The sequence below is a fragment of the Peromyscus eremicus genome, chromosome 5 (assembly GCF_949786415.1).
Source record: "Peromyscus eremicus chromosome 5, PerEre_H2_v1, whole genome shotgun sequence".
NCBI classification, from domain to species: Eukaryota; Metazoa; Chordata; class Mammalia; order Rodentia; family Cricetidae; genus Peromyscus; species Peromyscus eremicus.
The window spans coordinates 119,357,601-119,371,019 of record NC_081420.1 but is presented as its reverse complement, the minus strand read 5'-3'; the positions used below and the strand labels follow the sequence as shown (position 1 = coordinate 119,371,019).

Sequence of the window (13,419 nt, the reverse complement as noted above, 5' to 3'; positions counted from 1 at the left end):
GTAAACTTTTATGGCAGTTTCAAAGGCACGTCTCCCTCTTTTCTAAAACCCACCTTCACAGGAATAGCTGCAATGCCTAAGCCATGAGCATCTGAAAACACATTTCAGAAAAGCCATTCTCAAGTACCTGGCGGCGGCGGCGGCGGCAGAAGCGGGCAACAGTGTGTCCTTACCTGCAGCTGGTATTCTTCCATGTAGCACGGCTTCTCCGGGCAGCAGGTCTTTAGAATTGGAGGTGAATGGTGATTGTCTAAACGTGTCTTCTGAAAAGAAAGGGCTGGGGCAGGGGAGGAGGAGGGAGGTTTAGTAAATTAAAGTTATTTAACACACCCAGCGCATCTGGCTCCAAACATACACACACAATACTGGGAAGACTGGTGCTTTTTCAATGACATTTAAGGAATATAAATAAGACTATGCTTGTAACTGAGGAAGAGAGGACAGGTTGTCTCAGAAGAGCATCACATGGGCACTGTTTTCATACCCAGGGTCCACAAATAAAACATGACCTTTATTAAAAAAAAGAATTATTTTTATTTGTGTGTGTACATGTGTGTATACTCGTGTATGCATGTCTGTACTCGTGTGTGTGTGTGTGTGTGTGTGCATACTTGTGTGTGTATGTATGTGTATATACTCACGTGTGTGTGTGTGTGTGTGTGTGTGTGTGTGTGTGTGTGTACTCATGTGTGGGACACACATATGGCAGCCAGAAGAGAGGGTGGGATGCAGGGGAAGTGAAGTCAGGTGGTTGAGCTATCTGACGTGAGTGTTGGGAACCGAACCCGAGTCCTCTCCAAAAGGAGTAAGCATTCATAACCACCGAGCCTCTCTCCAGCCCCTAAAACATCACATTTGAAACACAGTGAAACTCAAGTCTAGGGCCGGCTCAGTGGCTGAGTGTATTTTCCCTGCCTGCTCACATGCTTTCCGGGCATGAATGAAGATCACTGCTGGCTCCGAATCAAAAAGAACTTCTCTGTGTTTTCTCCAGTGGAGGAGATGGACCAGCCTGCTTGTTCCATAATCTGTCACCTGGCCCCTCAGACACTAACAGCACACAAGGGAGGCACACCAGAGTGGAGCCTGGGGCTACTGCACTCAGGAAAAACCTGCTGGGCCCACAGAAACTGCAGCTCAGGCTGGAACTGGGATGGTTCTGTAAGCTGGGAAGCCATGCTGCAGAGGACACAGGCTGCAGCTTTACAGACAAGGACAGCATCAACTTGGGCAGCATGAGCCGCTCGTAGTGACCCATGAGAACTCCTATTGGGAGTCTCTCCACAGAACTGCCAGAGAACACTGGGGTTCTAACCCGGCCACCACACCACTGTCTAAACCTCTCCAGCAAACTGAGTGTTGCAATCACACGTGGGGCTACACGGTATCCAATCCAGGTCCTCCCTGGAGAACAGAAAGCACTGGCTGTGCACATCACAGAAAATCCAACCAGAGGAACTGACCCGAGGTGGCGGCAAGGCCATTGGCAGTTACACGGTCCCCAGATCGGAGGGACGAAGACAGAGCTGGTGATGAAGCCCCTGGGCTGAGGCTACCTGACACAAGCTGGGGCCAGATAAACCTAAGCTGCAGAAGAAGCCTGCACCCAGAAGAAGAGCTCTTTCCCTAGGCTCTACTCCTGCCTCCCAGCAGGGCCTGGGATTGGCCAGACCTTCCCAGAGGCAGGGTGACTCAGCAGCTTGAAGGAGCAGGACAAAGAACAGAGAATCCCACACCTGGTGCTGCCTTTCTAAGCATGGCCCTAGACTACAGTTACAACAAATACATATGAAGGAGATGGTATTAAGATAAAAGTGGAAGAGAGCATTGTTTTAAAGGAAAGCACACATCATTGGGCAATACAGTTCCACTATAATGGTTAGGCTACACTGCCCGTGACTCTGCCTGGCACGCTTTGAGTTTGTATCATAAGCAGTAACCAATCTAAACGGGGTTTAAGAGTGCACAAGCTGTGGTCCACTCAGAGCACGGACACAGCAAAGTTTCAGACCGACCACACAGAAGCTGCAAGTGGCAGAAACATTTGCTGGCTGAGTGCATGTGCGCCAGAACCGGAACTCCAGCTACACTAGCACGCTGGGGCGACCTCGCACACATTCCGTCACTTCTTGGGCCTCCATTTCTCCTCTATAAATGGGATAACAGTGCTCACACATCACCAAGGCGGTGTGAGGGTCAAACAGAAGCATCCATGGACTGTTCTGTATGATGCCAGTGCACACAGCAAATGCTGAATAAATGGGATTTATTTTAATGTGTAGCCCAAAGGAGAACAAATTAATCAACTTTTCCATACAAGTTAACAAAAAGGGAAGTCCCCTTTGCATAGAAGTCATTGCAACAAACAAAGAGAAAGCCGTTCCGACTTAGAAGCCCTCGTCAGCTGTGGGGTTAGGATAATGTCCAGCCCTCACAGGAGGAAGACTCTTTTTTTTTTTTTTTTTTTTTTTTTTGGATTTTTTCGAGACAGGGTTTCTCTGTGTAGCTTTGCGCCTCTCCTGGGACTCACTTGGTAGCCCAGGCTGGCCTTGAACTCACAGAGATCCGCCTGGCTCTGCCTCCCGAGTGCTGGGATTAAAGGCGTGCGCCACCACCGCCCGGCAGGAGGAAGACTCTTAAGGACCAAAGAACACTAAGGAGTGAGGGAAAACGCTGGTCAGACGGGGCATGAGGCTTCTTGACACCAGGGCTGGGCTGAAGTTCATCGGCAGAGTGCTTGTTGAGCATGCATGAGACCGGGCTCCATCCCCATCAACACACACACACACACCCATGCACACACTCATGCACACATGCACGCACGCACGCACGCACGCACACGTTTTCCATGTCATTAACTCTGAAGCTCACACACAAAGTGACACTGCCTAAGGGAAGGTGAGTAGGCCATCATGTGACCATGATGTAGAAACTATAGAAACTACCTTGATTTTATCTGTCTATCTATCTATCTACCTACCTATCTACCTATCTATCTATCTATCTATCTATCTATCTATCTATCTATCTACCTACCTATCTTCAAGACAGGGTCTCTCTGTGTAGCTCTGGCTGTCCTGGAACTAACTCTGTAGACCAGGCTGGCCTTGAACTCACAGACATCCACTTGCCTCTGCCTCCAGAGTTCTGGGATTAAAGGAGTGCTTATTTATTTATCTCTGAGACAGGGTCTTCAGGCTGGCCTTGAACTTGTTCCATGGCCAAGGATGATCTTCCTGCCTCTACCTCCCAGCTGCTGAGATTGCACAAACGTGGCACCACACCTGGCTGAGCCACCTTGAAAAACGAGGGCTCAGGGGACCTAGTAGAAACTTCCTTTTGGGGACCCTGAAGTCCCAAGAGTAGCCCTTGAAAGTGTGTTCATAAATATCCACACCACTGAGAACTGTGCCCTGCTCACTTTTATGGGTAACTATTACAGCTATGGCCAGAGTCTGTCCTCAGTTCTACAGCAGCTACTTGGTGAGTGCCTGTGCTGAGTGGGCCTGGGAACATGAGTCACACCCACCATGGTGGTGGGAGATCAGGACATCGGCAGATCTGGATGAGAGGCATGTCTCAGCTAGGAAGTACTAGCTAGGAAGTGGGGCAGGTGGCTGAGGCAATGGAGGAAAAGGGCTCTGTATGACAGGGGAGGTTGGCCTGGCCAGGGGCCTCAATGATCAGAAGGAGGGTAGTGTCACCAGGTTCCCAGAAGCCTGAGGAACATGGACTGAGGACAGTCAGCATGTAGAGCTGCAAGAAAGCCACATGGAGAGAGATGAGTGGGACCCCAGTGCTGGGAGCATGGCTTTGACCTTCCCACAGATGCACTGCCTAAGAACAGTGTCTTCAGTAAGTGGGGAGGTAGGACAGGACTTGGTTTTCAGTCACTGACTACCGGAGACAGCCTGGAGGGCTTGAGAAAACCAGGCAGGTGGCTACACCACTGCACGGACAGGAAGTGGTGCTGCTGGTGGGCAGTGCGGCAAGCCAGCAGAGGGCCACGCAGCTGGAGGGCAGTGCGGCAAGCCAGCAGAGGGCCACGCAGCTGGAGGGCAGTGCGGCAGGCCAGCAGAGGGCCACGCTGCTGGAGGGCAGTGCGGCAGGCCAGCAGAGGGCCACGCTGCTGGAGGGCAGTGCGGCAAGCCAGCAGAGGGCCACGCAGCTGGAGGGCAGTGCGGCAGGCCAGCAGAGGGCCACGCAGCTGGAGGGCAGTGCGGCAGGCCAGCAGAGGGCCATGCTGCTGGAGGGCAGTGCGGCAGGCCAGCAGAGGGCCACGCTGCTGGAGGGCAGTGCGGCAAGCCAGCAGAGGGCCACGCTGCTGGAGGAAGGCTTTAAAAAGAGCAGGTGGAAACCACAGGCTGTTTACACCAACCCCAAGACTCCCAGGAGAAGCAAGCCCAGGCTGCTGGGCTCCACAAAGGAAAGAGCGTCCTGGGTTTGGCAGGGATACGGAGCAGATGCTGCATCTTGCTACCCTCTTCCATGGCACGGGTCCCGAGAGTGAGCAGTGCAGCCCCCGAGGAAACTGAGTCAAAAACAAAGTGATCTTGGGTCAGTTACTTCCAAGTAAGTTCTCTATTCTTCAAGCCAGCTTCATCCTGCACAGAAAAAATTCTTTGGAGGCAATAGAATGTGAAGAGTGTCATGCCAAACACAAAAATGCACCAAAAGGAGCACTTACGTTTGTGGGGTCAGAGGGTCAATGCAGAAACGTCTAGGAGTCAAGGCAGTAAAGGTTACCCATGAAGAGAAATGCGGTTAACACAGCACTAGTCCAGGCTAGACCACTGCAGTTTCCTACATTGACACTGGCATGGTGTTTACCAGGATGAGCCTTAAGACACGGGTAGACTGGCATCCATACTGGCCACTTACTCAAGCGCCTTCATCAAACAATCCCTGTAGCCTGAGTTTCACCACTGAGAATGTGGCTCCGAATTCATCTTTCTGGTGGTGCTGTCAAGGCTTAGTTAGTGAGGTTTACACAGTACAGTTCTGAGGACCTAGCACACCCTCACACTGTTTCTGGCGTGGCTTCAGGTAATCCTCAGAGGATCCTGTGAGGACAGCCACCATTATTATATCCCTATCATACAGATGAGTGGACTTCTTAGAGAAGCGATGAACTGTCCATGCTAGAGCTGAAGCAAAGTTCGAACCCAGGCAGGCTGCCTTCATTATCCGCCTTAGATTTCCCCAGGCTCTGAATACCTAAGGAATCCTGAACAACACAGACCCATGGGGCCTTCTCAGAGCACATGTAAGGAAGGACCAGAAGAGCAGTGGTAGAGAGAGACTATCTCAATATGCAGGTTCCTAGAGAGCAGGAGCAAGCTGTGTTTTTATAAACAGAAGTACAGGGAAGTGAAATTGACCCAATCGGTTTCTTTCTAAAAGCTAAGCTGTGCCCCAGTTTTCTAAAACTTCTGCAGCCCCTGAGCCATGCCCACCCATTGCTTCTAAAGGCAAGCTGCTCTCAGCTGGGCCTCAGCCTGTAACCTCAACAATGGAAGATGACCTCAAGTTCCAGGCCAGCTTGAACTACATAGATCCAGGCTAGGCTGTACTACAGAATGAGATCCTGTCTCAAACATATAAAGAGGAAAAGATATTAAGGTATCCAGGGTACTGTGGCTATGAACACCATCCTCACATCCTCCCCATGCTGGAGGAAAAGTACCCCTGCAGAGTGCCAGCCTGTACAAGGACTTGGGTCTCTAAGCATAGGTAGTCTTACTTTGGCCATATGTCAAGGTCCAGCCCTACATCTGTCGCTTCCAGCTGCACAGGGCAGTGGGTTGTGAAGTACAGAAGCCCGACAGTTCTCAATGGTGTTGGACAATGTGGTGCTCAAGGCATCATGGTCAAGTGATGTGAGGTTGCCAGTTACTGCTTGGTGGGGGAAAGTCCCAAAGGTACCTGGGGCTCCCTCCCCACAGGGAGAAAAACAGAAGGGACATAAGCCAGACTTCACAATGGACAGGGAAGGAAGTTTGTGCAATCCCTGAGCTGGAAATCTAGGTTGGCTACAAATTATCCCAGAAAATGAGTCTGTGACTATCACACGGCCCTTGCCCCCGGTCTACAGCTACCCAGTCTTCTGTAATTTTTACTGTAAAGAGGCTGTGCTGGTTTGCGTGTAACTGACCCCATCAGTTCACAGGGAGTGGCACTACTAGGACGTGTGGCCTTGTTGGAGAAAGTGTGTTACTGTGGGGGTGGGCTTTGAGGTCTCATATATGCTCAAGCTACACCCAGTGTCTCAGACCACTTCCTGTTGACTGTGGGTCAAGATGTAGGACTTTCAGCTCCTTCTCCAGCACCATGTCACAATGTGATGACAATGGACTAAACCTCTGAAGCTGTGAGCTACCCCAGCTAAATGTTTTCCTTTATAGGAGTTGCAGTGGCCATGGTGTCTCTTCACAGTAATGGAAACCCAAACTAAGGCAACACCCACCATCAGAAGGTGAGCTAAGGGGCTGCAAACGTGGTTCAGTTGGCTGAGCCGTAGCCCAGCATACACTGAGCCCCGACTTCCAACCTAAGCACCAATCGAGCAGGTGTGCTGAATCACCTCTCGGTAACTCAGCACATGGGATGTGGAGGCTGGAGGACCAGGAAGGAGATTGAGATTGCCCTTAGCTACCTCATGAGTTCAAGGCCAGCTGGGGCAACATTAGATCCCGTCCTCCCCGACCCCCAGAAAGGGGAAGTTTAAGGAAGGAAAAATTAATAAATAACTAGCTAGCTAGAGAAATAGATAGATAGGTAGATAAGTGGGAGAATAAAATAAAAAACAAGAAAGAGAAGATCGTATTTTGGTTGTGTTGATGGGAAGGTGGCAGGTGGTAGTAGCTAATACCCATTGGGCAGGGGTCATCAGTTGTTTTCACTTATCAGCATCACAGTCCACTGCAGTGTGTTCCCTTTGGCCTCGGATGGAGGCAGGCGACCTGGTCAGTTCATCTAAACAGTCCAGGAACAGTCAGCACCCACATGTAGGAGTTGGGTCAACTTCCAATAGACCCAAACCACCTGTTTCTTTTTCTGTTTTGTTGCTTAGGAAAGACATCTTCTAAACTTTTATGTATTTGAGTTTCTTTTCTGGATCAAAGTGAAACAGGTTTTGATGTGCATGATCATGTTTCCCCTGTAGCAAATCTACGAGCTAAGATAAGAAGGGCTAGTCCTGCTATCCAGAGTGGCCAACGCCAGGCCCCACACAGCACAGGGCTGCAAAAAGAAAGATTCACAATAAATAATAAAGCAGTCCATGAAAAATCATAGCTCTAAACAGTGATGCGTTCACTAAGTGCTGGGCTGTGGCACAGATATTTCCACCTTTAACATCCGGGGGCCAACAGGAGCTGTCTTCACGCAGAGCAGGAAGTTCAAGGGCTCACGGCCTCACTTCCTGCACCAGCACTGCGGGAGTTCCCACTGGACTGCAAGGACGGGGCCAGACAAGGAAGGAAGGAAGGTGGATGCAGACGGAAGAGAAGCCTGAGGGCTGGGAGACGGCGGCCTGTGCGAGCACGCGCATCTCAGTTCAGATTCCCAGTGACTGTGCAGAGTGAAATCTTAGCACTGGGGAGGCAGAGGCAGGTGGAGCACTGGAGTTTGCTGGCCAGCGAGCCTCACCAAATTAGTGAGCTCCACACATAAGCTCAAGCACATGCACATATACCCACAAGTGCACACACACACAGAGAGGGATGGGGGAGAGGGGGAGAGGGGAAAAGAGAGAGAGAGAGAGAGAGAGAGAGAGAGAGAGAGAGAGAGAGAGAGAGAGAGAGAAGAGAAAAGTCAATAACTTCACCTGGAGTAATGACAATGTTTTCAAAGTAGCCAGGTGGGCTGGAAGGACAGGGCAGTGGTTAGAGCGCTGCCCACTCTTCCTGGGGTTTGGTTCCAGAACCCACACCAGGCAGCTCATAGTTGTTTGTAACTCCAGCTCCTGGCTCTCTGACATCCTCTTCTGGCCTCCGTGGACATCTGTGCACGATCACACACATGCATGCACGCACACACGTGAATAAATAAATAAATAAAAAAGAAACAAACCTTTTAAAGGGAGCAATTACTGTTGCTCCTCAAAAGGAGGAGATGACCTCACAGCTATGAGCCAGGAATTGCACAGAAACAGAACGGCTGAGCAGAGAGAGGGACCACTCTAACGAGTTCCTCCCGAGAACCATATCAGACACAAAAGGCAGATCACCCTGACTCCTGCTGCACATAGGTAGATTTCTATAGTGAATGAAAAAAAGGACATTTTCAAGATAAAAGTTTCTTAATTATCCACTCATCTATGTATCCGAATTTTCTCTCCTCAAGTTCTGGGTAGAAAATATGTCTAAAAGGATTTGAGTTCGTTCTGAAGTGATCAGGAAGCTGTAGTTGAGAAAACAATCTTCCATGTTTCCAAAAGCCACAAGGGACAGGTGACAGAGCTATCCCCAGGGTGTGTGTCATACGAGTTCAAGGACGTTCTGGCCACACAGAATGTGGCTGTAACAAAAGGCAAGCGGCTACAGGAAGGTCCCCTATGGAAGCTCCCGTCTAGATAAGGAGGCTGGAGGAAATGTGAACAGACTAGCCAAGTCTAGACAAAGCTACAGCTTGCTAGAGTGGCAGACCACAGGCTTTGCTAAAGAACAAAAAGGATTCCTTCTGAAAGCTTCTCAAATACATCCTAGCTGGAGGACGAGCTTATTCGAAGATGAGGACTAGGGAGAGGGCTGGATTCGTTACATCTCTCCTCAAGGAATCTAAGGACAAGAGAATCATCCTGTGATGCTAGAGGAGTGTTGCACGAGAATCTGCTCAAATGTCAAGAACCAAACCACTGGCACACCTGTGTGCTTTTCATTACAAAAAAACAGAGTCAAATAACACGGTAGGCCGAGTTTCCTGGAATGCCTGAGACGGGTATGCCGCGGAGCATCTTCATAGAAACAGAGAGGTACCTCGGGGACAGAGCCCAAATCTAAACAGGAAATCCATTCGGGTCCCACATATCCCACATGGAAAGGCAATCCCACACAATAATTTTAGCGCACCTGTGTTTTGATGGTGACTTATCATATGGAGACAGATGTGGGAATTTCCATAGGCGATGCTATGTTGGTGCACAAAACTTTGAGTTTTGAAACATTTCAGATTTCTGAGTTAGGATTAACTAGTTTGTATTTCATCTTCAACTTAACACCCCACCACTGATTAAAATTTCTCAGGGCAGGGTCTCACAGATCCCAGGCTGCCGGGAACTTACTGTGTGATCGCAGGTGGCCATGACCTGCTCATCCTCCTGCCTCCGGGTCAGGAGTGCAGGCCTGCAGCCCAGCTCCATCATGCCCAGCTGGGGGATGGTGGGGCTGGACCGGGGTTTCATGCAGGCTAGGTAAGCCCTCTACGGACTGACTGCAATCATCACCAGTCCTCACCTTCATTTCAGGATTACTCCAGTTTTCTTCTTTCTTAGGGAGTGCTTATTTTGTTGGCTATTTAATTATCCTTAAACATCACATTCTTTGATTAATTTATTTGTAACAATTTAGAATAAGAGATGATTAGCATATATAAATATATGTGGGCACATATACATGTCATGTGTATGTTTGTCTTGTAACATATTTATAAGTGATGGAACATGAAAAAAGTAACGGTAAATGAGAAAGAACGCTGGCGTAAGGGAAGAGAGGAGCGCTGTCCTTCTCAGGACCTGGGAAAGGAGGGCCCTCCTCCTGAGATCTCCTGTGCGTCACTAGCCCCTGATGGCAGCCAAGGGCAATTAGGCAGGAAAACATCCAAGACAGTACCCTGAGTTCCCACCCTGACTCTCAGGGACCTAAAAGACACATAATAAACAGAGACCCTGTGACCTCAGAGAAGGGTCTGGGAGTCTGATGAGCCACCATGGTGGATACATTTTCAAAAAGAGAGACTGAAGAGGTCAAAATGTGAGTTAATCTCCGTACACTGGCAAAGGCCATCTGAACATGAGCCTTAAAGCCAGGCTGGTGCTGCAGCTGGGGGGCTCCAAAGCTGGGCTGCAGGCTGGCAGGAGCCAGGCCCATGGACACCCGAGCTTCTGCTCTTCCTGGAGGTGGTGAGGAGGCTACCTGATGGGCCATCTGACAACAGACGCTTCTCCACAATGAAGAACTAACGGCGTTGCTCCTTTTATAAGGTGTGGAATGGCATGGTGGGAATATCTTTTTTTTTTTTAAAGAGACATATGCTCACAGAATCAGGGCGTGGGGCTGTGGGGAACACAGACGCCTGATGCCAGGCCTGAGGACCTGAGTTCAGTCCTCGGGACCCACATGGTATAAGATGAGAACTGACTCCTGAAAGTTGTCCTTTGGCCTCCACATGCATGCACTGTGGTGTGAACATTCCCACACACACAGACTCCACATGCATGCATTGTGGTGTGAACATTCCTCCACACACAGACTCCACATGCATGCACTGTGGTGTGAACATTCCCCCACACACAGACTCCACATGCATGCACTGTGGTGTGAACATTCCTCCACACAGACTCCACATGCATGCACTGTGGTGTGAACATTCCCACACACACAGACTCCACATGCATGCACTGTGGTGTGAACATTCCCACACACACAGACTCCACATGCATGCACTGTGGTGTGAACATTCCCACACACACAGACTCCACATGCATGCACTGTGGTGTGAACATTCCCACACACACAGACTCCACATGCATGCACTGTGGTGTGAACATTCTCACACACACAGACTCCACATGTGCACTGTGGTGTGAACATTCCCACACACACAGACTCCACATGTGCACTGTGGTGTGAACATTCCCACACAAACAGACTCCACATGTGCACTGTGGTGTGAACATTCCCACACACACAGACTCCACATGTGCACTGTGGTGTGAACATTCCCACACACACAGACTCCACATGTGCACTGTGGTGTGAACATTCTCACATACACAGTCTCTCTCTCTCTCTCTCTCTCTCTCTCTCTCTCTCTCTCTCTCTCTCTCAATAAAACTTAAAAAAAAGGGGGATGGGGGACCAAAAATGATGCATCTGGGATGGGATTTAAAGTTCAGGGGACTTGCTGAGGGTACAGTTCTGTTATGGTACACCTCTGTGGCATGCCTCTGTGGTAGAACATTTCTCTAATGTGCATGACACCTGTGTTGTAACACACACAAGCAGCAGAATGCCAAAAAAGGACTGGAGCCTGAGTCTTCAGCTGAAGTGGGGACTTGGTGACCACTACTTTATTCTTTATGCTTTGTTTTGAAATTCATCATCATCATCATAGTCAACAGCAACAACCAAACAATACGACCCAGGTTAACCACGGAACAGAATAATACACCTAAATGACAGCAAAAGAAGGGCATGAAGAAATGAATACACTGCCTATCACAGACAGAACCTCTAAGACCAGGAGTCAACAGATTAAAATGTCTTAACTCTAAATTAAAATGTCTTAACTCTAATATAGCAAATATAATCACTGGTTTAAGAAAATTCTTTAGGAGCCAGAGAGCTGGCTCCAGGGTTAAAAGGGTATACCACTCTTCCAGGGGCCTGAGTTCGGTTCCCAGCACCAACATCAGGCAACTCACAACTGTCTATAACTCTAGCTCCAGATGATCCAATGCCCTCACAGGTAGCTACACACACACACACACACACACACACACACACACACACACACACACAAATAAATAAATAAATAAACCATTTTAAAATTCAAATTGAAAGTATAGGGCTTGTCAGGTGTCAAATAATTTTGGCCTGCTTGTCTGCCTCCCTCTCCTTGGCAGTTCCTGGTAGACTGGTAGATGAAATCTTTGCAAGACAGTTTATAGCAGAGGCCTGGAGAATGTGAGTGCTTTCTTCTTGTCTTTGTGCATGTGTACAGGCATGTGAAGGCCAGGAGCTGACTCTCAGACTCTTCCTCCACTGACCTCCACCTTATTTATTATTTTGGGGCAGGCTATCCCACTGAACCCACACATGAGTCTCAGCGGGCGGTGAGCCCCAGGGATGCACGGTCTCCCCTACAGGAGGGTTGCAGATGTGCATGGCTGTTGGGAGGATGCTGGGGAGCCACACTTAGGTCCTCATGCAGGCATGACAGGCAAGTTTCCTACTGGTTGCCTGCCCAGCCCAGTGCCTGAGTCCGTTTATCTCAGCACGGGTTCCAACATTAGTTACAAGTGGGGAAGAGTGGTCTTCTGGATCCAGTAACAGGGCTGGTTAAGTAAATTATGACGTATAGAAATGCTGAATGATACCAGACAAGTCTTAAAAGAAAAATACTGAGTTACACCGACTAACTCAAAAATATTGTATAACACAGCCCTAGGTGAACCGAGATTATAAACTGTATATACGGTAGGATCTTGGTTTTGGTAATTTTTGAGAACATAAAAATAAATTTCACAAATACACCCATTGCCAACTTAGCAATGCGCTCTCTTGGTAGAAGGACTATCACTGACGGTGATTATTTAAGTGTGTATTCTATGTACTCCGAAAGTCAGTTACCCTGAAAACCTCCCACAAAGACCATGCCATTTGACTGTTTCCATCCTTTACTTTTTATGAGTGTGGAATTACAGTTGTGAAAAAACAAAAACACAGTCAGAAACAGAAACCACCTGGCAACACTGTAACCTTCTGCCCGGGTTTCCCAAGTCTAGAGACTGCAGGGAAGGGAGGCTGCAGGACAAAACCCAACAAAACCATGGTGGGAGAAAAACTGCTCGGACGGACAGACAGACAGACAGACAGACACGCACGCACGCACGCACCCACGCACGCGTGTGGATGGCTCCTGTTTTCTCTGAAATGTACAGTGGCATCTATTTCTGGTCTTCCTAAAGGTGGGCCAGTACACAGAACCTAATACCAAGGTTCAGGGCCCAGGTTCTGGTGGCTGGGCCTCAGTATTCATCCACCAGGGGCCAAGGAACTTCCCCGGGCAGGGAGCACAATGCAGGCCTTGTCAGGGCCGCTGAAGCGAAGAGGCCAGATCAGGGCAACCCAAGTCACCCGCAGACCAACGAAGGGAGCCCAGCACACCCGGATGCGTGAAATGTCAGCTCCTAGACAACCAGGTCTCCAGGGAGAATGTGACTTCACACAGAAACTAAGACAAGGGGCTTCCTGTGGAAAGCCACGAGGGGGGCTCTGTCTTCCTTGCAATGGTGCAAGGTCATGTCCAAGCCACGGACCACATCCACGCAACACAGATGCCCCTGTGGCCTGTGGTCACTCGAGAGCTGTGCCACTGTGAAAGGTCAGCTTCTGCCTTTTTGCTGGACATCTAGTAACAGCTCTGGAGAAGTTCAGAGAAAACCCCAGCTAAGAGCAGGGCTGGGGTCGGCACCCA

The 13,419-nt window shown here is 49.4% G+C and overlaps 1 protein-coding gene across 2 annotated transcripts in view; it reads right to left on the bottom strand.

Annotated features, from left to right (window-relative positions):
- Positions 1–13,419, bottom strand: part of Znf827 (zinc finger protein 827) — a 177,641-nt gene that overhangs the window by 63,316 nt on the left and 100,906 nt on the right. For both annotated transcript variants that reach the window (XM_059264291.1, XM_059264292.1), the window contains exon 8: positions 174–277. In XM_059264291.1, coding sequence (XP_059120274.1) covers positions 174–277 — 104 coding nt within the window. The remainder of the gene's footprint in view (positions 1–173; positions 278–13,419) is intronic.